The sequence below is a fragment of the Sinohyriopsis cumingii genome, chromosome 13 (genome assembly GCF_028554795.1).
Source record: "Sinohyriopsis cumingii isolate HCF-2022 chromosome 13, ASM2855479v2, whole genome shotgun sequence".
In the NCBI taxonomy this organism is placed as follows: Eukaryota; Metazoa; Mollusca; class Bivalvia; order Unionida; family Unionidae; genus Sinohyriopsis; species Sinohyriopsis cumingii.
Window position 1 is genome coordinate 61,173,901 of NC_142973.1, and position 27,016 is coordinate 61,200,916.

The 27,016-nt window shown below is 35.2% G+C and overlaps 1 protein-coding gene across 1 annotated transcript in view; it reads right to left on the reverse strand.

Annotated features, from left to right (window-relative positions):
• LOC149785682 (DNA repair protein Ku70-like) overlaps nucleotides 1-27,016 on the reverse strand; it is an 87,965-nt gene that overhangs the window by 45,633 nt on the left and 15,316 nt on the right. Inside the window, exons 5-9 of the mRNA XM_089979519.1 lie at nucleotides 25,746-25,793; nucleotides 19,871-19,925; nucleotides 15,356-15,449; nucleotides 12,495-12,573; nucleotides 6,228-6,335 (exon numbers count right to left, since the gene is read on the reverse strand). Of these exons, the coding sequence (XP_089835645.1) occupies nucleotides 6,228-6,335; nucleotides 12,495-12,573; nucleotides 15,356-15,449; nucleotides 19,871-19,925; nucleotides 25,746-25,793 (384 nt within the window). The remainder of the gene's footprint in view (nucleotides 1-6,227; nucleotides 6,336-12,494; nucleotides 12,574-15,355; nucleotides 15,450-19,870; nucleotides 19,926-25,745; nucleotides 25,794-27,016) is intronic.

Consider the following 27,016-nt stretch of genomic DNA (forward strand, 5'->3'; position numbering starts at 1 on the left):
AAGAAGAAGAAGAAGAAGAAGAAGAAGAAGAAGAAGAAGAAGAAGAAGAAGAAGAAGAAGAAGAATAACGAGGCCCAAGTGAACCTGAAATCATTCACCTGACTGGCAACTGCTTACAAGTCAAAAGCATGAGCTGTAGGCCAAGAAATCCTATTCATTAGGATGGTTCCTGTTTTTCACTGAAATTTCTTCCAATATTGTTGCTTGTATTTGTTATGAAGACAGCTTTGTTCCAAAGTTTCTCCATTTTTTTTAAACATCAATTGTCCAACCTTGACAGGTAGTAATGACAGTCATATCTGATGGTAGATCAGAATCATTTGTGTATATAGGCTAGAATGCTTTCTGCCACAGAGATGGTTTTGAGAAGACTTTTTTAAATGCATGTTTATTTTCAGGAGCAGCAGAAGAATCATATGGGAGATCGGCATCATTGGTAAAAAAAAACCGTAAAAGTCCTACATTTTAAAATGTGTGCTGCAAACTTTAGTCAAATTCTGTTGAGAGATCTTTGAGAACAACTATCACAAAGGACATCTATTTCATAGTAATGTATTTAGTAGTGACTTATTTGAGGTAAATTTGGTAAATTTATAAAAACTTGACAGCCCTTTACATCAGGATTCTTTCTGCTGAATTGGTAAAATTCTGTTGAACAGTGTCTGAGAAAAAGTCATCAAGATTTTCGGTTTCAAATAACAGTGTTTATATTTGACAGCAAATCAACATCATCTATACAAAACTAAAAGCCTTCAGGTAATGATGCTAGGTTTGGTCAAATTATGCTGTGTGATGTTTGAGAACAATTTTAAGCTTTTGAACTTTTAGTAAGGGAGGTCATAATGAATCAGTCTAATTTGTGCAAACTCAAAAGCCCTTCATACCAGGATGATTTCTGTTAAATTTGGACAAGTTCTATGTAGTAGTTTTTGAGAAGCCATTTAAAGTTTGTCTATTTGTAGAAACAGTGACCATATCTGATGGTGATTCAACATCATCTCCACATTTGAAAGCCCTTCATGATTGGGTTCCCTGTCAAATTTGATCAAATTCCTATTAAGTGGATTCTGAAAAGTTATTAAAGAATTTTCTATTTTCGTAATGGTGTCCATACTGGAACTGAAAGCACTTTATGCCAGGATGCTCTCTGCCAATTTTGGTTGAAATTGGTTATGTCATTTTTGAGAAGTTGAAAATAGCAACTGTTGATGATTCACAGTAGACACAGGGCTTCACCACAACTCACTTAATATTTAAAGCTAATAATAATAATAATAGTAATAATTTCAGTCAAAACAAGTTAAATAATAATAATAACAATAATAATAATGATGATGATGATGATGATGATAATGTCAGTTTCAGTCTTAGCATATAATAAACATGTTTAGTTGCAGCACTACTGATTACAAGGCCAACAAACCCATTCCAAATAAAGATCAATTATAACTACAACTTTAAGGTTCATCAAAGGGAATATAAATATATATCATAGCTTTGGTAAAGCATGTACAGCCAGAAATACTGAAAATTTTGAGACAGTAAACGTGCTCTACAGATACTTCAATGAAGCAGGCCTTTCTGTCCAACAGCCAACCACAAAAGCAGTCCAACAGAAATCCACAAAAGCAGTCTGGGATTCATTATTAGTCTTTCCGTTAATTCATCATACTATAAGCGTCCCCAATCCGTTCTTTTCATCCAATGGGCACCAAATATATTACATGAAAGAGTAACCATAATGTAGGTCCATTATATTTTCTTATATTAAAAGATGACTGTAAACATCATCAGCTCAAACCCATGGGCTTTTTAATGACAATCTGGTTTGTATTATTACAACCATCTATTTGATTCACTTGTAAATATATCCCACAATGCATCTGTGTATGTGGATGTATGCAAACTTTCCAATACTAATGTAAAGTTTGGGCTTTTGTCCATATTCCTTTTATACAAGAATAATAATGCCATACAGGAAGAAACCGATAAAACTTTATGGGCACACTAGTATTTTTCCTCTTATAAGGTCACCACTTCTGCAGCAGTAAAGTTGCCTCATAAAAGAGCTGGCCTCTCTAGAAGAGTTTCACAGAGTAAAAGCTAAATAATTTCATTGAAAGCAAATTTTTACGTAAATTGTGTTTCTTCAAGAATAAAGAATAATTATCCAATCATATTAACATTAGGGATATAAACCTATTACCTCATTCAACCTCCACCTCAGGCATCATTCTAAAGAATGATGGCTAGATTCCCCATTCGAACAATAACCCATTCTCCTAATTACACTTAAACACAGCCTAGAGTGAATTAACCTGTGATCCTTATATATGGTAAGTAAGATAATTATTGAAATCATTTTACCTACAAAATTTTACTGGTGAATCCAGCAAAGTTGATAGGCTTCATTGTTTTAATTGGCTCTGCTGGTTGTCTGGGCTGATACCACTGGACAAACCAGATTCAAGATTTGCCTCAGCAAAGCTAAATCTCTTAGATAAAAACGTAAGGAAGTATATGCCAGCCAATAAGTTCTACTATATTTCAGATTGAAACATTATGTTCGAATGCGAGGCTCACAGAGATTACTCAAATCTCATGAGTGGTGATCTTCATGAGGTGACTCTGATCCTGTACACAGAGTGTATAATCCCTTTCAGCCATGAAGCAAGGGCTTGAGGGGTATGTCCAGTTTCCCAACTTTCATCAGAAAAAAGTGGCGTTTGCATGTGCCACAACTTATCTCTTTGCATTTCAAGTAGTGCTTGAGTGCATGAACAGGATCTTGCATGAAGCTGCTCTCAACCTGTCTATGGAACAGACTGAGTGAATGACAACTCTTTGATTGCCAAGAATTAGTAACATATTTTTGGTTATAAAGCTTGGTTTTGTCCAGAAGACTATCAAACCATACGATCTGAATTGAAGATAAGCTGGGTCGATGGAAAGGGCATGTAACTTGCTCACCCTGCATGCTGAAGCTGAACTGAAGACAGATTAGGTCGATGGACGGGGCAAGTAACTTGCTCATTCTGCATGCTGAAGCTAAAGCTATCAGGAAACATGCTTTGCATGATAGTAACGTTAGCAAAGTGTGGGCTAAAGGCTTTAACTAATTTGAACTGAACTCTGTTAAAACTCAGGACAGATTCCATTTTGGAAACAGAGTGAAGGATTTTGGTCGAAGGTGATCAAAATTAGCTAAAAGATCCAATAGATCTTTATCATGTCCAATAGTTTTGGGGCCAACTATTTTTCCTCAAAGAGACAGAGAAAAAAATTCAGTCAGTTAAGGGACTCAGGCACACAGAGGGACAATGTTATTGATTTGGCATTAGTCCCTGAAAACATTCCATTTCACTTGTAAGCCTTCAGAGTGGAGGTCCTTCTTGCTTGAGATTTTCTCCACAATCAGAATTTTAAATTGTTTATCATACAAGGCTGTCTGGACAAGAGCCAAGCATGAAGAAGATGGTCCAGATAGGGACAGAACACCCATGACTGTGGTTGCTTGAAAAGATTTGGGCTGGCAGGAATTTTACTGGGCAGTTCTATCACTAGGTCAAGTAGTTTATTAACCCAGGACTTGTCCCATCTGAAAGGGGCTATCTGAATCATCTTGCATGTCCTACACCATTAACGTCTGGATTAATTTTAGTACCAAGACTGTGGGAAGGTAGGCAAATGCCCATAATCACCTCAACCGATTGACATTGTGTCCATGGCCCAAGCTTCAGGGTCTGGAACTGGAGAAACAATGGTGGGCAACTTGTGATTCCACCTTTTTACAAAAAGATGGATCATCGGATGCCCCCAAAGTGCGCAGACCTATTGATGGAGAGACCATTCTGTAAGAATGATCTGACCTTTCCTTGATAGAGTCTGCAGGGAATGTACCTGTATTGTACACTGATATGGAGGTTGTTGCAGAAACTGCCAAATCAGAACACACAGGTTAGTGATTTAGTGCCCCCTTGTTTGAGGAGGTAGATCATGGCCACAGAGTTGCCAGACATAATGCGGACTGTTTTGCCTGAGAGTCAATGCGTCCAGAAGTGAAAGGTCTTGATGACAGCCTTCATTTCTAAAAGGCTGATGTGGAGAGGCTGCAAATGGCTCCCACATGCCGCTGACAGTAGTGAATACTGGCAACAGGTGGGCACCCCAACTGTACATAGTAACATCAGCAGATACCATTATCTCAGCTTGGGGCCTTTCAAGCAGAATTCCCATGGTCAGTTAACCTGGGCTGAACCACTGACACAGGAACATCTTGGGCATGATCATGACTCTTTGATCAAGGGGACTTAAAAAAGGGGCACCATTGTGTAAGCAATGTCATTTGTAAAGGGTGCATAAAAAGATGGCCAAGTGGGATCAAGTCTGCCACCGCAATGACTAATCTGAGGAATTGCAAGAACTCTCTCACTGAAATCCAAATCTTGTTGGAAACGGACTCGAAGAGATGATGGACAAGGAGCTGGGATGGATGAAGGTTGTACTTTTCTAAGTTCACTAGAAAGCTAGATGATCTGAAAGTGAGAAAAGATTGTTTCTGCCTTTGAACACAATAGAACTTACCATATGTTTCTGGAGGATGTTCTCCAGGTATGCTGCAAATGAAGTCAATCGGAACTGGATGATGACGCAATCTATAACCTGGGTCAAAACCCAAAGGCTAATGTTGAAGCCAAAGGGTAGGACTCTAAACTGTATCATGGTAAGCAAAACAAAAATATTTCCATGACACTCAGCAGATTTGGACATGTGTCGCAGTAAGCAAAATGTAAACATTTCCATGACACTCGGTGGATTGGGACATGTATCATGGTAAGCGAAATGTAAAAAGTTCTGTGACACTTGGTGGATTGGGACATGTATTGCAGTAAGCAAAACATAAAAGTTTCCCTGACATTCTGTGGATTGGGATGTGAAAATATGCGACGGTCAGATCACAACTGAAGGCATACTCATCCCATTCGATGGACAGCTGGATTGATATTGCCCTCTCCATCTTTAATTTAGGTGGCAAAATATGATATCATTCACAGAAATACAGCTGTAACTGAATTAGTACTTCATTTAATTGTTTAATTTTAAATTCAGTCCCACCCACTTGCTTCATAAAAATGCAAAAGTCCTAGTCCTATGGTCAATACTATCAAATTTGTCAAGCTTATGTCAACATCAGGATTAAAAATGAATATAGATATTTACAGAAGACCTAGGTCAAACAATGAACAAATCCTTTGTTTTCTAAACGCATATGCTGCCAGTTCCGACCCATTATTTGTTCTAAAATTATTTGATTTTGCAGATGCAATAGCAACAGGCATTTGTTTAGTGCCCCATAGCTGGCCTTTCATTGCAACTTTAGTAACAAAGCACCCTTCATCAAAGCAAGACGGCTACAATCTTCAAGAAAAGCTTTGCACCGTCATCAAAGAAAATCAGCAAGCTTATAGTTGTCTCAGGCTGACCAAAATCTAGGATAATTTAAGTACATGTACATGTAGCATGTAAACAACAGTATACAGCCACCTGCCTGTTGTGATAATGAATATCATAGTGAATTGTATAGTGACGTGTTTGTTGACCATGGGACGAAGATCAATTGAGGGCTACCATTTTTGTGTTATTTGTGTTTTCTAATGGAATGTGACTGATACATGAATTTTCTAACAATGTGACTGTTACTTAATTCCTAGAGTTTTCATATACATGTACAGTACTTAACGCATTATTGATTGTACCACACAGATGCAAGTGGTCAATATACAAGTGTATTTCAGAACAGTTCTGTCATCATTTAACCAAAATTTCCATTGTGTTTTTCTCTCAGTGTAAATTCTACTTGTTGACGACTGATCATTTCTTACAAATTTTACTTGTATGTGAAATTTTATTTTCTCCGAATATTACCTTGGTCCAGAAGAAGTTGAGATAAACATGTACTAGACTAATGGCTAGAAGTAAAGTTATAGAATACCAAAACTTGCATTAGAATATCTACTGTACAGTCTGGTCTTGTTCCCATCATTCAAGCCATCTTGCCATTAAAATGTCAAATCAAAATTTCATTTTGCATGCATATGAACAAAGCAACATTGTCAGTTACAGAGTCATAATAAAGCAATACTTGAAGAAATACTTCAAATAGACAAATTGCTGTTTATGATACTGTGTAGACAATCTGATCATTGTTCTGTCATAAATACCCTTACCTTGTAGAACTTGCTGATGTCAAAAGTCTGGCCTGGGTTTTGTAAATGCATCAGTTCCAGGTCAATACCCGTCTCATGGAGATCATTTGCCTTTGCTCTGGCCTGTCTCTGTCATAAAATACATACAGAATTATAAATTGCATGGTAGAGCATTACCTATGTTCTCATTAACACAGATTTTTTGCATATTTGTCACAAAGATACCAATTCGGTCATGATTCTGCATTCATGAAATGCAGTCTTCAATTGTTTGCTAATTTAACAGTATCATGCATGCAATAGTGTTCTCTCTTTAAGTAAAGTTCTTCTCAAATCAGAGTCCAGAAAGTACCTTAAGTATCAGCCAAAATGAAGAATGCTGAATTGTCGATTCCAGAACATAAGAACATATTTGCAAAACAAATAATGGCTTTTTTGACTGGGGAAGAATAAATCATGGAGACTGTGGAAGATTAAATCATTGAGACTGGGGAAGAGAAAAAACATTTTCAATAAAATGGGGTGGGTGGGTAATCAATATTTCTTTTCTTAACAGCAGGAAGTAGATGGCTGTGTGGACAGTTTACTGTCAGATGCTAGTGTTTGTTGCTGTTAAAATAAGTTCAGACTTTAATTGCTCATAAATATTACTTTTTAGATATGTTCATGTGCTACTGTGAAAATAAAGACAGTTCTGGCATGAAGTATGTATTTGTTAATTATTAATTTCTTCTGTAGTTTCTCAAAACATTACATTCCAGACAGATCAAAATGGGGCAGTACTCATATAGAAAAAAATTAAAATTGCCTTTATTTTAAAATCCATGACAGTATATAAAATAAAGGGTGTTTGATACAGACTTGTATATTTTGATTTCTGAAATGTAAAAATTGTCTTGCTGGCTGGAAAAATAATGTTAAAACTTGTTATCACCCCACTGTTACAGGTGATATATCTGTCTAACTGGTTATGTGATGTTCAATGACTTGAACTGCCATAAAACTTGAAGGAAATTAAATATTAAGATGTGCATTGGTTAGTCATTTTATGTTTGAATAAAGAAAACTGAAAGATTTTTATAATTTCAACCTCTGAAAAATTTACGAACTTACAGACAAACCATCAGTGTCTGTCCACTTTTACCGTTACATGAGTATGTGTGAGTGTGATTTTGGATTTTTAATGTAGCTTTAACAATTTTTCAGTCATGTCGCTATGATGTCTGCAGTATGGCAGTTTATAGTGATGTCTAGCACTGGGGCATCATGCCGCAGACAAGTAGCATGATGTCCCACCCAGTCACATTATCCTGACACCAGCCCGACCAGTCCTAACACTAACCTCTTAATGCTGAGTGCCAAGCGAGGCAGCTGTTAGTAGCATTTTTGTAAGTCTTTGGTATGACTCGGCTGGGGATCGAACCCACGACCTCCCGCATCCGAGGTGGATGCTCTAACCACTAGACCACCAGAGCGGTCCATTACATAAGTACAATCTTGGGTTATATTTTTACACAAAAAAAACAACAGTTGCACATGATATTCAGTTTGCACATGGCACATTTGTGATCCTGTTGTCAGGAACCATCATGTAACTGATCAGAGGTTGTTTACAGTTTATCAGGATGCTTGCTGAAGAGGACTGTTACATGAAGCAGTAGTTATAAATTGTTTATCTATAATTACAAATATACGATGACCATTACGATGAAAGAATTCAGCTAGGAAACACCAGTACTTTCTCAGCACTCTTGGTGATGATCATTTATGACTGACCTTGAAACCAGCCTCATGTTACATTTATGACTGACCTTGAAACCAGCCTCATGTTACATTTATGGACTGGAAATGTCCATCTCTGTTAAGTTGTTGTGTGTCTTTATTAAACAGCTGTAAAAGATAACTGAAATTCTATACCAATTTACATGCCTGAAATTAGCCTTAATATTAACATTTAGTCTTTCTGCAGTAACACTGAAGGAACAGAAATGGCAGAGATAAAACTTGATTACTGTTTAGTGATTCTAGTGTATTATTTTGAGACGATACCACACATAACATTATTTATGTAAAAATACCTAATTAAGCTGAAATAAATACAGTATTTCTAATTAAATGATTGTGTATAATTTGATTACTTCTAATTAACATATGTACATCTCACGTAGCATTTATAGAACAGAACTGGCAGTTATAGTGACTTGATTCTTTTCTATTGCCTAGGGAAGTTATACAACATAACACTGCTTTGTTTAAAATCAAATTTTGAATGAATTTACATTGATTGAGCATTGTCACGAGAATTTATAGCACCAACAGCATCTGATCAACAATAAGGACCAAAAAGTTTCCTTTAACATCAAGCGCTTATTTAGAAATCGCAAGTTGGCATGCCACGGAGCATAAATAAAAGCTAGGATGTGCATAAAGCATACAGTGTATTATATATTGCAAATGAAAATAATGCAATAAAATATAAATATATGATTCTCTCAATATTGAAAGTACATGTACTAATACATTACAGACCCAACATGCTAAATAATTAATACAATGTACATAAACATTTGTTTTCAGATTATATCAGAATTACCACTGGTGGCTAAATTTTTCAAGAAAGTTGGCAAATTATTGGGGAATGAAAAAGCTGAATAAAAAATATTAACAGATATGGTGCAGCTACTTCCAGTACCAACCCTGTCAGTTGCTTGCGCCAACATGTTTTATGAACTTCAAATAGCGAAATACAATTTCACAGTAGATCTTTGTTATGGAGTTTCTAACATGAATCAATGACATATATTTTGTTGTTTTGTGCAAATTGCAAATGGTCAATAACACATTAAAAATTACTAATGAAAATGTTTCACATGTGAATGTTTGTAAATTTCTAATGTAAGGTTTGAAGTTGTTACGTGATGGACAAATACATGATAAATTGACATATTTTATATAGATCTTAATCATACTGATGCTGCATTTATTCATTATGTAGTTGTAACAGATTTATGTTGATTATTATCCTGATAATAAAAGAAATCATCAGTTAAATATCTAAACTGCCCGTCCTGTTACATAAGTTACAAGTAATTAAATGACCACAATGACCTGACAAGCAATATTCTGAAAGGAAAACTGACAGTGATCTTCCAACAGTTTTATAGAGGAAAACTGACAGTGATCTTCCAACTGTTTTATAGAGGAAAACTGACAGTTATCTTCCAACGGTTTTATAGAGGACTGGATACTAGATCACTGATTCATAACTAATTTGATGTGAAAATAAAACATTTAAAATTTGGGGTATTTGCCCCATAGGACTGGTTGAAGAGCATATTTTATGACAGATGAAAGGAAATATGGGATTGGAGCAGGGGTTATTTCATTCCAAGTAAACTGCTCTAAAAAGCAGTTCTCCAAACACAACAGTCTTTTATAAGGGATCATAATTTTTTTTATTTGAATACCTGGTACCTGGTACCAAAACATCATAACTGAATAAAGAATCCTGGTTATAGTTAAAGACTTTTCAAACTTATTTTATTATATCTAACATCAGTTGCTAGAATATAATACTCTTTATGCACCTCTTTATGCTGGAACTTATTTTATTATTTTATTCACTATCCTTAACTCACAATTAAATTATTACAACTTGAAAAACCATGCCATAAAAAAAATACCTACTAAATGTAGAACACGAGACAAGTTCTATCTTGACTAGTGTGGTATGTTTGCATTTGATACTTGCTAGCTGAATGATTATAATTACATAAAAAAATCATTCCTTGTGTTTGAAAGTACTATTAGGGCTGCATTGACTCAAGTGGTTCCCAGGGATCAGTGATTCTTTCCCAGATTTTTTTCATGTTCTTCCTCAGCCAGTTATACTGGCCGCCATGTATAGCATATAATGTACTGAAAAATGGCATTAAACCCAAAACAACATCTCAAGTGGTAAGCAAGATGGGCTTACAAGCTGTGGCTTGTAATGATATTATCATATATTACTATAATTATTGCTGGATTTTGCACAATGATGCATTTGAAGAAAGAAAAAGAAAAAAAAAATCAGCAACATAATATACATTTAGTAATCTCAAACCCATGTAAATCAATTACAAATCATTACAATACACATCTTTACTCTAATCAGCTGAGTCAGACTTCATTTGGATAATTGATATTTGTAAGCTTGTAAAAAGCAAATCCATACATATATTGGGCCTGGAAAGTAGAAAGATAAGTTTGGAGTGTTTAATTCCCACAATGTCTATTAGGCCCACAAAAATAATATTACATGATGACGGTTCAATGCCAAACTAAATTAGTTTGTTCGAAAGAAATAAAGATTTCTCTCTTACTCAGTTTTACCCTACATTAACTGAAAGTGAAAGCACTGTAATATAACCTAGTGGTATTCTATTGAGAAAAGACCCTGTCTGTATTACTCGACAACCTGATGTTGTACAATAGTTAGATATGAATACCGTATATAATTACTTAAATGGTTTGTGTTTGGCATATCTTACAAAATATTGGAAGTAAGTGTCTCAGAGAGTGTCTTATGTCATACTGCTACACATGAATGAAAATGCAATGCAGTTTGGTCAATACATTCAGAATATCTGGAATTTGTTGTTTTTTTTTTAAAACATGTCGGGGGGGGGGGGGGGGGGCAAAAATTGGATGATCCAGATATTTGCATTAATATTGGTAATTAAAGTATAAGTGTTTCAGGAGAAAAGCAAACAATAAAAATTGTATTAATTGCATTTAACATATGAAATGCCTTAACATAAAGCATATATATATGTAATAACATTAAAAACAACAAATACTTGAGACATTTTAAGATGGCAATAGCATTTAAAGGCAGTTATGGAAATACAGGAAATTTATTCCATAGATTACATACACTATATTGTTTTCCAAACTAATCCTGACCATAATTTCATTCACTTTGAGAGTTACTTGCTATATTTATCTTTAAATCACATATTTAATTTAAACCCACATGTGTATTTATTTTGCTAATTTTAATAACTCATTATTTAAATCAGTGGCCATATTTCACAACACAATGGCATCATTTGTAAAAGTCTGAAAGGTCTTCATGCCAGAAGGCTTTCTGTAAATTTTTTGTGAAACATTATCCTGCAGTTTTGGAGAAGTCAAAGGTCTTTCTATATCTAGTCGTGGTGGCCATATCTTAGAGTGGATAAGCATCATTTTTTGTACCAACCTGAAAGGCCATCGTGCCATGATGTTTGGTCAAATGCTATTCAGTGGTTCTTATAGAAGAAGTAATTTAAAGATTTTAAAATTTTCTTTACCTGGGACTTTTCTAGTGTTAGTAATGCCTGCCATATCTGAAAGCAGATCAGTATAATTTGCATAAGACTAAAAGGTCTTCTTGCAAGGATGCTGTCAGATTCAATCAAATTCTGTTCAGCAGTTTTTCAAGGCTTTTACTATATTTAATAATGGTGGAAAACCATCATTTTGTGTCCAAGCTGAAAGCTTTTCATGCTGGATGGTCTGCCAAATTTTGGCCAAAACTGGTACAGTGGTTTTCGAAAAGATCAAAACAGCAACTGTTAATGGATGCTCAAGACATAATGGATGTCACAAGATGGTTTTGCCTTGGAGTGGTGTTGTACAGCAGCACAACTAGGTTATTAAGTGCCAAAGCATTTAGAATAGAGTGCCTTGCCTAAGAACACACCACATTATTTATGAGTTCAGCATGTTGACCACATGGCCATGCAGTTATCTCTTGTGGCCTTATGGCCAGGTGAACTAAACAGTGGCAATATTGTAATACAACTTTAGGATCTAGATAACATTAATAGTGAGTTACAGGTTCAAATCCCACCCAGAATAGCCTAGGTAAAGTAAAATGGCATGATTCTAGGCAATATAACAGGGCCTGTTTCTGGGCACTGTAAGAGGGCATGTCTCTAAGCAATGTAACAGGACATGTCTATGGGCAATGTAACATGGCATGTCTCTGAGCAATGTAACAAGGCATGTCTCTGGGCAATGTAACATGACATGTCTCTGTGCAAAGCACTTTACTTTCAACCGCTTAAACAGGAAAGTGTCTTTCCTATGCTGATCTTCAGTTATTAAACACCACTCAATCAATCATCACAAAATGCTACTCCAGTGTAATAAAATATTTCATAATGATTAATCAATAAAAGATTACATCCAAATTTGCACATCAAACATAAACATAAATGTTATACCATCAACTCTCATTCTCAATAAAAATATAACTACCTGTAATTGTTGATTACCAGCATGAGGATTGTCATTGTTTGTGAATACCATAATCCTCTTGTAATTCACCTTCTGTGAGCTATAAAAGAGAAAAGAACGGCAAATACTAATTAATCTTATCAGCTGGATTCAAACGGGCAGGCAAAAAAGCATAGCATTTAAGGTTCCATGATTGCACAATTTCCAATTTGCTCACTGATATGGAGAAGACCCCAGCAAACTATGGCTTTGCAATGTACCTTTTTACTAAACTGTATATATTCACTTGTAATGCGCTGGCAGATGTGGGTCTTAGCAATTTTTTTATAGGAGTAATTAGAAAAGAACAAACAAAGAGACCCTGATCTGCACAGGAGTATTTTGAATAGATACCACTGATCTTCATTGCTCAGTCCCAAAAGACAATGTTGAAATGTCCACATACTTTTACAAGGTAATCTGAAGGGTAGCATGCAAGGAATTCTAAACAGGGCAACTTTATTTCTTGATTAGAACCAACGGTGTCAACAGTTACAGAATTATGCAGTTAATGCAGACAGCTAACCCTAAGGCAGTCAATATTTCTCTTTAGGTTGGACAAATTTTAGCATAAGTAAACTTTGGCCTTAATGACCTCCAGTTCAATCTCAGACTTCCAACCCCATTTTGGTCAACTACTTCCTGCTAGCTTGAAGGATAAGTCTGAAAAGTGAGATATTTGATAACCTATCTTTCACATAAGTGTGAAGGACAGGGTGAAAGTCAGTGCCATCACGGCTATATTGGGGAAATGGAAAGGATATTGACAACAAGATGCAATGAACATAGAAGACCAAGTTCGAGCTCATCTGAAGTATCACGGCACATCCACAATGTTTGCCCTGGCCATATGGTAACTTGGAAGTAAAAATACAAAATCGAGAACAAGCCTGACTTGAGCAGGGGCATTAAGGAATCTCGAGTACAAACCGATGCTTAACAGGTACAGGGGCCATTACAACATGCCGCATATCTGGGATAATCTGCTAACATCACTCACCATTCCATCAAGTGATGTTTACAGTCAGCAGAGATTAAATCAGTCTGATGATAAAGTCCTTAGAGTAAGACAAAAGCTTCAGGTGAGCCTTCTTTATTTTGTATGTGGTTGACAAGTCAAAAACATTGTCAAATAGGAATACTAAACAGTTAAGCTTTCACCAAAGTATACTTCCTGCTAGATCTTGCAACTCCAATATTTATCTTGATTTTTAAAAATTCTTGTGGCAGTGATAGTCATCTCTTCTGCACTGAACAATACTCAGATCAACACAACATGAAAAATACAGCTGACACCTTTCTGGCATTTTATTCCAAGGACAAACAAGTATCTGACTTTTGATTTTCTAAAACTTCTAAGCTGTCTCTTTGGATGTTTTTAAATGGTATAGTAGTGTCTAATGCATTTGCCTAAAAATCATGATTCATGGTCGCATTACGCAGATGGTCACGCATGACAGATATATGCGGGTAGCTGGCAAATTGTGTGTTGGATTGATACAAACTTATGACAAAAGTGATTGCTGTCAAGCCTCCACCAAGGTGGAAATAGTAACAAATCAAGCGTCCTGGTTTAGAAAGTTGGCTTCAGTCTGTTAGAATTCTGAACAAACAATGATTGACTGACAGCTATGCTGAGAGTATCCAACAAGCTAGACTCTCCAATAAAAACAAAACATCCAGGCTTAAAAGTGAGCATCAGTCTGTTAGAATTCTGAATAAACACTGATTGACTTACAGCTCTGTTGAGCTTCCACCACAGAAAGCTCACTAATAAATCCCACATATCCTGGATTAAAAGTGGGCACCAGTCGGTTCAAATTCTGAATAAGCAACAATGACCAATAGCTATGTTCAATTTCCACCAAGGCAGACTCAACAATAAATCACCCACCCACCCCAGTTTAACAGTGGGCACCAGTCTGTTATAATCATAAATAAATAATAACTGGCTGACAGTTTTGGTGAGCTTATACCAAGGCAGTCTCGACAATAAATCACGTACATCCTGGTTTGATACTGTTAGAATTATGAATAAAAAATGACAGACTGACAGCTGCGGTGAGCTTATACCAAGGCAATCTTGACAATAAATCACATACACCCTGGTTTGACAGTGGGCACCAGTCTCTTAAAATTATGAATAAACAATGACTGACAGCTCTGGTGAGCTTATACCAAGGCAGACTCCACAATAAATCACAGATATCCTTCTGACTGAATTCTGAATAAACAATGATTGACTGACAACTACTTTGAGCTTCCACCAGTGCAAGCCCGACAATCATTACGCATCCTGACTTGAGAGTAGGTATCAGTCTGTTCCAATTCTGAATAAGCAATGACTGACCAAGAGGTGTCGGTAGGTAAGTGAAGCGTGTGGATTTGTCAGTTACAATTTAAGTAATCACTATCTAACTGCTCATTCTGACATGTCAATTACCTAATATGCTAGAATTTGTGTTATGGAATTTGTGTTTTACAGCTAACACTCAAATCAGTTCAAAAACCTGTTTGCTACATTCTATTTTGCATTTTGTTTTTAACTACTTTCATGAACACTGAAGTATCAATCATATTCCCATTTGTAAAACTTAATATGGACCAGTGTTGTAAACAATAGGCATAACAGCAAAATATATATATAAACAGGCTGAGTGTTTATTTTGCAGCATCCTGCATAAGTTTATAAAAAACATTTGTGCCCTGTCATGTTTGACTGCTATATTCTCAGTGTAGCCAAATAGCTGTCTACTGCATGTTCTGATCACAAAAATATCACAGAAATCTGGCCAATCAATGTGCATACAAATCAGTTGCACTGATATAAAATGTAATTTTACCTGTTGGCAAACATATTCTGACATGTCCAGAGTGCATCATTTAGGGAATACCCAGTACTGTGTCCAAATTCTTTCCCAAACTTCTTGTAATTTTCTGAAAATGAAAAATAAATGACAGTAATGTATACATATAGTATGTACATGTCTTGCATTTATTTTAAGATCTTTTCCTGATGCCAATTTTCTTTAATCCAAGTCTGAAGAAAAACTTTTAACAAGAGGCCCAAGTAGGCCTGATACTCCTCACCTGTGTAGCTGACATTTGTCAGCTTGCAATGCAATTTCACAAACATATTGAGAAGTTATTTATGCAACCATCATTTTCCCCTGAATCTCTCCCAGCCTAAGGCCTTGCCTCCAGAGTCATTACTTTTAAAACCATAGAGATCACGAGTCAAGGTATATACAGTAGCTAGGCAGTTCAGTTATTGGACTTTTAACCTGAATGTTGTAGGTTTGATTCCCACCATCTGATCAGTCACAAGCTTCATTAATATGTAGGGATTACATAATCAAACTAATTTGAGGCCTTGAAGATAAAAGCCTACCCAACAAGAGTCTTCATAAATTCCAACAATTAGATGCATGACCAACTCATTAATACAAGAGGATGTCATTCATAACTGAACTCATCAGAGATCTTGATGATACAAGTCACCAGGTCTGATCAAAGTCTGTTGAGAAATATGGCCTCTGGCGAGTTCAAAAGCTCTGACCAGTCGAATGCAAGATCATCAAATTAACATCCCTGGATCACAAATGAACTCATCCAAAAATTTGATAAGTTCAAATACCATATCTGAGATCAGAAAAATGGCATCCAGTGTTCACAAACTCATTCTAAAGCAAGATTATCTCAATAATATGCACAGATGTTATTCATAATCTAACATCTGAGATGTTGTTTCTCTTTGGCATTTTGGATTGGCAATCTCCACTAACCGCTTTAACAGCAAAAAAGAGGCTCCATCACCATCTGTAAAACACCCACCTTTATTGGAACAGTCATTATGAAATGTGTGGGGGTGGGGGAGAAGGGGTGGGGATAGATACATAATATCCATAACCACTATGAAATGACTTGTGTCACCCAATCATTGTGTGGAATGAGGTTCATCAAAGTTTGGTGAAACAGGACTCTGATGTCCCCTGTTGGTGGGAGGGAAAAGCAGTCTCTGTCCAGCACTGGGAGGTTTTGGGTAGAGGAAGTTTTCTCTCTACATTATATGTTATGATTGCATTCCCACATTTGCCAATCAGGATGATGGCTAATGACCTCAAAAAGAAAAAAGAGACTGATAAGAGAAAATAAAATGCACTTACCCTTACTGTAGGAGTGTTTCCTTGTTGATAGATGGCTTGGCCATATGTCATGCAACAAAGATCAAAAGTAAATGGCTAAAATAAAGTGACTCCCAGAAAGGTCTCATTTTACATCATTTAGAGGAGTGATTCAATTGGGCCCAAGAAACATCAACTGTTCTGACCTCAAAAACTTTAATTCTCACGAAAGAAAGGTCCATCATAGTGAGGACTGACCATCTCTCTTGATAGTGATTACAGTTCAATTGGAAATGGTGACCACCAAAATATCAGAGGAAACCCTGAGAGGGAGAAAGAGGCTGTTATGACCCTTCCTTCTCTTTTTAGAGGAATCAAAAAAAAACAAAAAAAAACTGAATGACCCTAACTTGGCAAAGGAGTCTATCTTGATCAATCCCTGCACAGATATAACTGAGAATGGGAATCTTAATAGGGTTAGGGGTGAATGAAAGTAGCTAATTCTTAGCCAGAAAGCCAGGCTGTCAAAGAAAAACTGACCAAAGAGCCATAAACAATCCTTTTCCACTGACAAAGCATGAATTTAACTCCTCACTGGTGCTAGGGAGAGTGGGAAAAACTGCCTAGAAGATAAGAATCTCAATGGAAGTTGCAAAGGTTCATAACATTACTCTAAAAGGACAAAAGTCTAAAGCACTCTCCGTTACGGATCACTGCCATCTTACCTCTGTCTGCGCCAGTTTGAGTCTCGGATTCAGCCAATGTGGGTATGTGAGAAAGCTTGCCAGTAGCTTCTCGTGGGTTGGTGGTTCTTTTTGGGTTCTTCCTCCACCATTAATACTGGCCGTCATGTATAGCCTATTGTGTGCTGAATAATGGTGTTAAACCCCACAACAACAACAACAACAAAGAACAAACAAAAGGTTCTAAGCATCACTAAGCAAGATACTGGTCTCTGAAGCTCAAAAATCTTGGTGAGATCAGAAAAGCGAGGATCCAACCCAATCGTAGAAGCCTTAGAGAACATAAGAGTATCAGAAAGGGCTGCCCTAGTGGTGGATACAGAACTTTCTCTTTCCTTGGCAAAGAAGAGAAGAAAATCTGTAACTGCAGTTAAAGGGGGACAGATAAGATAAAGACATTTCCTACTGAACCAAATACTGAAGATTCTGAAGATTCTCTACTTTGGAATTTGGAAAGTAGAGGATGCGCAGACTTCCTTGAGACAGGAAGTGACTTAAATTCCTACTGGAAATGGATGTGGTGATCTTCCTGAAATGAAGAGGAGGAAATGTGACCCTTCTTCCTTTCTGTGCTGCTAAGTCTGACACTGCATTTTTCATCTGAAAACAAAATAGAGCAGCTATATAAAAACAATTGGGGTCATATGGGACCTTTGCATACCTACATTTACTCTGCAACATTATTATAAACTGAAAGAACAAATTGAACTAGTAGGGGATACACCAGTACTAAGGGTACAAATTTACTGAAGTAAAAGGCACAAAAACACATTTTGTGAAAAGGAACACAGATGCATACAATTAAAGCATTGATTCAGAAAATGAGTAAACGCCACCAAAAATTTATGTGTTTGGCCTAAGCCACCTAAATTTAACAAGAGGATGAATTTTTCTGAGGATCCTGACACATGTGCATCAGCACAATAGTTCAAGGAGAAAGACTAAGATATTTGGTACGTTGGATATGACAACGAAATCAGACTGGAATCATATTCTTTTCTTTCTTATCCTTCAGCTGGCATCCAGCAAAAGGGTAGCAATAATGCAACAGTAGCAGGTAATGTTTTACTGCTATTAAAACCAAACTCTATTCCACAGTTGGGTACGAGTGTTGCATTATTTCAACACTATCCCCTTCCTCAACTGAGGTGTTGTTCTATGCTTCCTCTATGGCATCTGTCCTCTGATGCAACAGGGCAGCAATAATGCTTTGTGTGATGTTGCACCTGCCTGTTCGATAGGTGAGCAAAGCTGGACCCATTATATCCAAAGTGAAGTAAGGCAAAGCTGATGAGTACTGTATCAGGCTGGAATGGATTGCCAGCACATCATGTGTGGCCCGTACATTATACAGGATTGGTTATATCGAGCTGGGATAGATGGTTGACCAGACAGCCCTGGTGTCAGAAACTATAAATGGATGTCTCTGATGGTACTATCAGCTGACATAAGGTTGGACAATCTCCTCACCATACCCCCTCAGCATACATTGCATGGGTTAGAAAGAAAAAAACATTTAGTGCAAGAGAGTCATGCTTCATAGTTGTCTTCTCAAACCTTCAATCACTTGCACTTCTTATATTTCATCAACTTTCTCTGAAACAATAGAGAATAAAGTCCAAAATTCATACAATTAAGTGAAACAATCGAACAGAGTATACCTAATATAAATGAAGGAATGAACAATCATGTGTACAGTGCAAACTCATAATACACAGGTAAATATAGCTGGCATACACAACTTACCAGTTGACAGTGAAAACAATGACAGGCACAAAAAATGAATAAATTTGGAAAAACAAGTCACAATGATATACACACAAGGCCTAAAAACCATTTAGCTGACTAAATCACCATGAATTATTGATGGATGGCTTCAGTCAGTGAAAAAAGTCAATGGATTAATTAAAGATTCACAGTGAACTGTATGTTGCAGTCCTCATTAAAAATTTAAACTGATAAACATCCAGAATACAGATGCCCACCTTGTCAGGGCAATGGGAGGTTATACACTATTTGCTTTCTTTTGTCTACATGATATGATAAAAAGGTTTCTGTTTTATCATCTTTTCAGGATTTTGTAAGAGCAGTTTATTTCCTAATGTTAATGTGATCAGGTAATGAATTAAACAGAGAAATATGGCATCCCAAATGTTCATAAGCCATTCAGTCAATCAGCAAGATTGTCTCACAACATGAAAGGGTGTCACTCATAATCAAACCAAACAGGAAAGATATCAAACATGATCTGAAATGAATGTTTACAAACAAGTGTGGACAGACAGATGAATGACAAAAATCATCTGACTTGGCCTGGTGAGCTATTAGCAAAAAACAAAACTTAATATTCATATTTTCACTCAAAAAATATAAGAAAAAACCCTGTTTCCTTAAGATTTTATCTTTTATAAAAAAAATAAAAAATTGATGACATTTTTACAAAATTTCATACAAGAGTACTTGCATTCTAAATGTTTAAATATATATTTACTTTCCACCATCTCTTCCAGCTCCAGAATTCTTGGTGCGCCAGGTTGATCCAACTCCTTGAGAATTTGAAGAAAAAAAAAAGACAAATTAAACCGAAAATCAAGAATATTATACTGCAATGGAAAATATGGAAAATGTGATGAATTCAGTTGCACAATTATGGCTTCCAAAATGTTCCCATGTTCAGCCAATCAACAACCTGGACCACTAATAAAACAAGAAATTATGATGTCAGATGACATTAAAGTATGCCTGAACATATTTATTCAGACATCAGATGTGGTGATGCAGTACTTCCATGACGTGCTTTCAAATCTAGGTTGATAACTCCACAAGCAACAGAGACTGTGAAACCTGTCTAACATCATACGGTGTACAGAGTCGTCTAAATGTAAAAAGGTAAAAGACCTAAATGCATACATATATTAAGTCTCTTGACTGCAAAAGTGCCAGAGAAACTCATCAAAACATAAAAAATGTGAGGCCAGAAAACCAGGGCACTGTAACATACTTTTTGTATGTAGGTTTAGCATGCCCCAAAAATATATCATGTAAGCAACTGTGTCGCAGAAACTGACCAGAACATAAAAATGTATCTTATTATTGGAGCACGAAAAGCTGGTCACTGTGACCTGACCAACATTTGATATTGTGTAGTATTCCTTATGATGCATAAAAACATATCTATTTTCATGATCTCCCAAGTGTAGAAGTAGGTCATAGTGACATCTTTTATTATGGTAGTGTAAAAGAAACAGACCTAAACATAACAAACATACTGTGAACAGCATATTATATGCCTGCCCCATGTATAAATAATTCACTCTGTAGGTACAAGTAGGATATGGTTGACTGGAGATTGCTGACCAATGTGTACCAGTGATCTGGACCTCTTGTCTAGGTAAGCAGTCTTGATTTAAATTTAATGTGCAGAACTTCTATTTTTATTCTTACACTTGTCAAGACTTTGACTTCTGACTTTTACACCCCCAAATCCACAGAATTCTTTTTTATCCCAAGTGTAAGTTGTCCAAAAATTTTGGTTATGAATTTACTATCGAACAAATTTTATTGTGCAAAACAATTTTTTATTGACACAAAATGACCATGACCTTTTGATCCCAAAATCAAGAGGCCTCTTCCATATCAGAGTACAAATCCTACACAATCTTTGATCATGGAATGTGGTCTAAAACCAAAGCCATTTTACTTAATTCAGTCAGTTATCTTAATCTTTCTATTTCCAATCCCAAAATCAACGACTTTTTTCTTACCCAACATCTTTGGTGAAGTTATTACGCAAAAATATTTTTTCTTCTTTCAATCACAGTGACCTTGACTTGCGACCTTTATACCCCCAAACTAACTGACTTTTTCTTACAACTTTATGGTCTTAAATTATGTAATAGAAAAGAGTGAAAACCAACAAGTTTTGTAAAATTCAACAAATAATGTACCTCCCTGGAATACAAATTGAAAATTTAAAAAGAACTAACAGTATTGTGAATTAAAATCACAAAATAGTCCAAAAAGTTTTATAAACAGTCTTAATAAATAAGTTCTAATTAAATTCCTGTGGTATTCAAAATAAAATCCAACGCTAAGGTGTTGATGTGCCTGTAGTCTCAAATGGACTAATGCACCAATTGACTAAAGTGTGATGATGTGCCAAGTCTTTTGATGAATCACAATAATATAATCCAAGATATCATTGTTTGAATTCACTGTACACCTCTCCCTAAATAACAGTATGAATTGATACCATCCTTGCTGGACATTTAGAAAACCAAACTGGGGTGGGGGGAAGCAAACTGGTCTGTTTAATGCCTGAATACTCGTTTTAAAATCGAGTTGGGAATAACTGTCAATAAAGCGTTTTTTTCTAATTAAGTTTTTTGTTTTTATGTAAAAATTACCTTTATTTTAAAAATATCCAACTGCTGAGAGATCATCATCATCGTTCCAATTGGTTTCAACAACCTTCACATGTATGTGAAAACAATGTGTTATTACATCACTGCTTTATGATGGCACTGAGTAGTCTGGTTCTCTGATCTGTATGCTCCCTACTTTGCTCTCTTGTGGAATGCAAATCAAGGAGCATTCTCAGCAGGGAACCAGATTAATTATTGATTGAAATTCACAATCAAACAAGATTCCTCTTATATTAAAAAAACTGAAAAATTTAGATTGTGAAACAAACGTCGTAATAGAAAATCAAGTTTTTTTAATGTTCTATAATAAATCATTGATGCCATCATTTAATAGTGATATTTGTTCTCATCCATAAGGAATTCCAAGTGCCAATTCAGGAATTATAAATTAACAACAAACTCTGAAACTAGCTTTCATTATCTGTGAAACAGAATTTTACATCATCAAGTATTCATTTTGCTTGCTTGTCTTGCTAAAGTTGATAACATTTGTGAATGAGTATGCTAATTAGCATAGTTAATTATAATACATTCTCCCAAAAAACTGTAACTGTTTGATTGATCGCTTGAAATAAGTTGACCCGACACTAGACTGAGGCTGCTAGCTCCTACGCAGGTTGGACTTACATGCTTTTAACTTTTCAATTAGTCAACACCCTTTATTTGATATAAAAGATTAATTAGCATGGTAATACAAGGAGGCCGACTTTTAATTCAGTGCAACAAGACAACAAAAATGTATGCAAATTAGGTATCAAAACACCGTCTGCACTTAAATGTCACAGTAGATTGACATATTTCACATTTGAATACAACCAGGTACATTGTATTTATGATCATTACACTTAAAACCAAACTAAAAGATATAACTAAAATACAAATCAATTTATAAAAAAATGTATTTAATTGGTATTTATTTATTAAAGTGCTGCCTTATGTAGGTGTTAGAGAAAGTTCAATTTATCAAAATTGTAATGCATACTGTTATTTACGGTGTACCAAGAATGTTGTTTGGAAAGAATTTTTAAGAAAATACATGATTTCTTATTAAAAGTTGATAATTTCAGAATACTGATTTAAATTTCCAGGTCATAACAACCGTTTTCAATGATAAAATGAGCGATATACCAAGGTTTTAGTTACCAATTTTGATTGTGATTTTTTTCATGTACAACAAATAGGAGTAACATTTTTGGTACTGTCTAGTATTTAAAAAAATGGGTGTGGCGTAATTCCAAATTAGTTTTCTGTGTCCAAGAATATTAATGAGCACTTTGTAATTCCAGAGAATAATAATTTAAATAAATAATTCTAGCTCAAATCAAATACTGAATACAACAATAAGACTGGCTCTGCTTCATGATCTTACAGCATGAATAAAAAATATCTAGATAAACAACATTATAAAGCCCTCTACTTGACCTAGGTCATGATTAGAATTTTCTGGAAATACTATGACTTAATGGAATTTTCCATTCTAGAACAATCTCTTACTAAAATTATAGCACAGAATGTGGTAAACATCAGGTACACCCAACATTTCATAGTTATTTCCAATGTTCTGGACTCAAATTGCGATAAACATGTTGTTTACAAAACCAAAATCAATGCTTTTGGTCAAGTAGAAAATGAACTTGATTTTGGACAGTTGACCTATCTGACTGTAAGACTATCCATACTAAAATTTCAGTCAATATATCTAATTTATAGGACTACCCTAATTAAAATGTCAGTAAACCCATCTGACTGAAGGTTTATGGGCACTAAAATTCAGTGATGATTTAATTTATAGGACTATCCATACTAAAATGTCAGTAAACCCATCTGACTGAAGGGTTATGGGCACAAAAATTCAATGATGATTTAATTTATAGGACTATCCATACTAACATGTCAGTAAACCCATCTGAATGAAGGGTTATGGGCACTAAAATTCAGTGATGATTTAATTTATAGGACTATCCATACTAAAATATCAGTAAACCCATCTGAATGAAGGGTTATGGGCACTAAAATTCAGTGATGATTTAATTTATAGGACTATCCATACTAACATGTCAGTAAACCCATCTGAATGAAGGGTTATGGGCACTAAAATTCAGTGATGATTTAATTTATAGGACTATCCATACTAAAATGTCAGTAAACCCATCTGAATGAAGGGTTATGGGCACTAAAATTCAGTGATGATTTAATTTATAGGACTATCCATACTAACATGTCAGTAAACCCATCTGATTGAAGGGTTATTGGCACTAAAATTCAGTGATGATTTAATTTATAGGACTATCCATACTAAAATGCCAGTAAACCCATTTGATTGAAGGGTTATTGGCACTAAAATTCAGTGATGGTTTAATTTATAGGACTATCCATACTAAAATGTCAGTAAACCCATCTGACTGAAGGGTTATTGGCACTAAAATTCAGTGATGGTTTAATTTATAGGACTATCCATACTAAAATGTCAGTGAACCCATTTGATTGAAGGGTTATTGGCACTAAAATTCAGTGATGGTTTAATTTATAGGACTATCCATACTAAAATGTCAGTAAACCCATTTGATTGAAGGGTTATTGGCACTAAAATTCAGTGATGGTTTAATTTATAGGACTATCCATACTAAAATGTCAGTAAACCCATTTGATTGAAGGGTTATTGGCACTAAAATTCAGTGATGGTTTAATTTATAGGACTATCCATAATAAAATGTCAGTAAACCCATTTGACTGAAGGGTTATTGGCACTAAAATTCAGTGATGGTTTAATTTATAGGACTATCCATACTAAAATGTCAGTAAACCCATTTGATTGAAGGGTTATTGGCACTAAAATTCAGTGATGATTTAATTTTTAGGGCTATCCATACTAAAATGTCAGTAAACCCATCTGACTGAAGGGTTATGGGCACTAAAATTCAGTGATGATTTAATTTATAGGACTATCCATACTAAAATGTCAGTAAAGCCATCTGAATGAAGGGTTATTGGCACTAAAATTCAGTGATGATTTAATTTATAGGACTATCCATACCAAAATGTCAGTAAACCCATTTGATTGAAGGGTTATTGGCACTAAAATTCAGTGATGATTTAATTTATAGGACTATCCATACTAAAATGTCAGTAAACCCATCTGACTGAAGAGTTATCGGCACTAAAATTCAGTGATGATTTAATTTTTAGGACTACCCAAACTAAAATGTCAGTAAACCCATCTGACTGAAGAGTTATCAGCACTAAAATTCAGTGATGATTTAATTTTTAGGACAGATTAAAATCAGCAGGATACAATAATTTCGTGTGGAACAAATTTGGTGGAGAACATTTTTTTCATTTGTTATTTTATTTTGTTGAATAGTGCACATAAGGGAATCATGATAGCAATAATAATAATAATAATAATAATATTAATAATAATAATAATAATAATAATAATTGTGGTAGTAACAATATTCTGTCCAAGGTATTTGTTAAAATACCAATTTTAAAGGTAAACCTGTCTAAAGAGGTCACCTGTGTACAAAGACTAGTTTCACATTTTCCTATGAGTGGCTGCTGATGACAGACTTGACTGTAGTACAGTGAAGTTGAATTTAATGAGGAATAAATGCAATGAAAACAGTTCTGAAGATGCCACAATGGCCAAGTGGTCTAAAGCACTCGCCGTTATGGAACATTGCCATCTCACCTCTGTCTGCATGGGTTCGAGTCTCGGGTTCAGCCAATGTGGGTATGTGAGACAAGCTTGCCGGTAGCTTCTCATGGGTCAGTGGTTCTTTCTGGGGTTTTCCCGGGTTCTTCCTCCACCACTGATACTGGCCAACATGTATAACCTATCTTGTGCTGAATAATGTTGTTAAAACCTATAACAATAACAACTACAGTCTTGAAAACCAGATTTCCTCTTTAAATCTACTTGGAAAGTGTGTTCATACTTACTTGATATATGTATATATGTTTGAAGTCATTTGGATTCTTTGACTTCTCCTGAAGATGAACAGAAATTAAGAAAACATTAAACTATGAAAGCAACAAAAAACAACAACCTGAAATGTAATGTACAGGTTTCCATGACACACACACACACACACATACATATATATATATATATAGAGAGAGAGAGAGAGAGAGAGAGAAAGTAGACAGAGAGAGAGAGAGAGATTTTAAATTGTAACGAGAGAGATATCTTATCAACCGAGTGAAAAGGAAAATTCTGTTGGAAGGGTTATCTGGAAAAAAGAGCATTTGTATGGGGAAAAAATTCCAGCATTGAACTTTAACAAAATAATTCTTGACTTGTAGAAAAATACCTTATTCCATTCAACTTATTAGTTGGAAGAAAAATATATTGTGATAAATGAGATAGAAATATCATGGATGCAGATTTGTTAAAAACTGGTCTGTGCATCATTTGATACCAGACATCTTAAGAAGTCAAAAACTTCATTTTGATATGACCACCGATTTTAGATTTGGCCATCCATTCTGCAGGAGTAACAATCACAATATTTAAAGGAGGAGTAGATAACAAGAGTATAAGGATGGCGACTGTGGCAGCCATATTGGATTCCAAGATGCATCACTATCATTTTGGAGCAAACAGACAATATATGTTTTGCCCTTTGTTCTCTACAATTCTCTGCTTGATTTTATATTTAACCACTCCATGATCCAACTTAATAATTAATCTACATAATGCATTGAGGAATGTAAATATGTACACTTCTAATTAAATGGAAACATGTATACTTCTAATTAAATGGAAACATGTATACTTTTAACTACATGCAAACATGTGTAATTCTAATTATATCGATACATGTACAATTCTAATTAAATGGATACATGTACAATTCTAATTAAATGCAAACATGTATAATTCTAATTAAATACAAACATGTATAATTCTAATTAAATGCAAACATGTACTTCTAATTAAAGGTAGTAAACTTTATCATGAACATTTAATCCTCCTGAAAGCAAATCTCCTTTTATCTACATTTTTTAAATCCAAAGGAACATGATGACTAAAATAATGAAGGTGAAGTGCTGATTAAACACTATTTACATACTCTAATTGCAGAAAGCTCATATTTCACTGATTGTCAGACAAAAACCACAGAATAATCACAATTGTCAATCATGTCTTCTGGCACAAGCAAATATTTATCTGCAAATAATCCCAAAATTGCAAAATTACATGACATGTC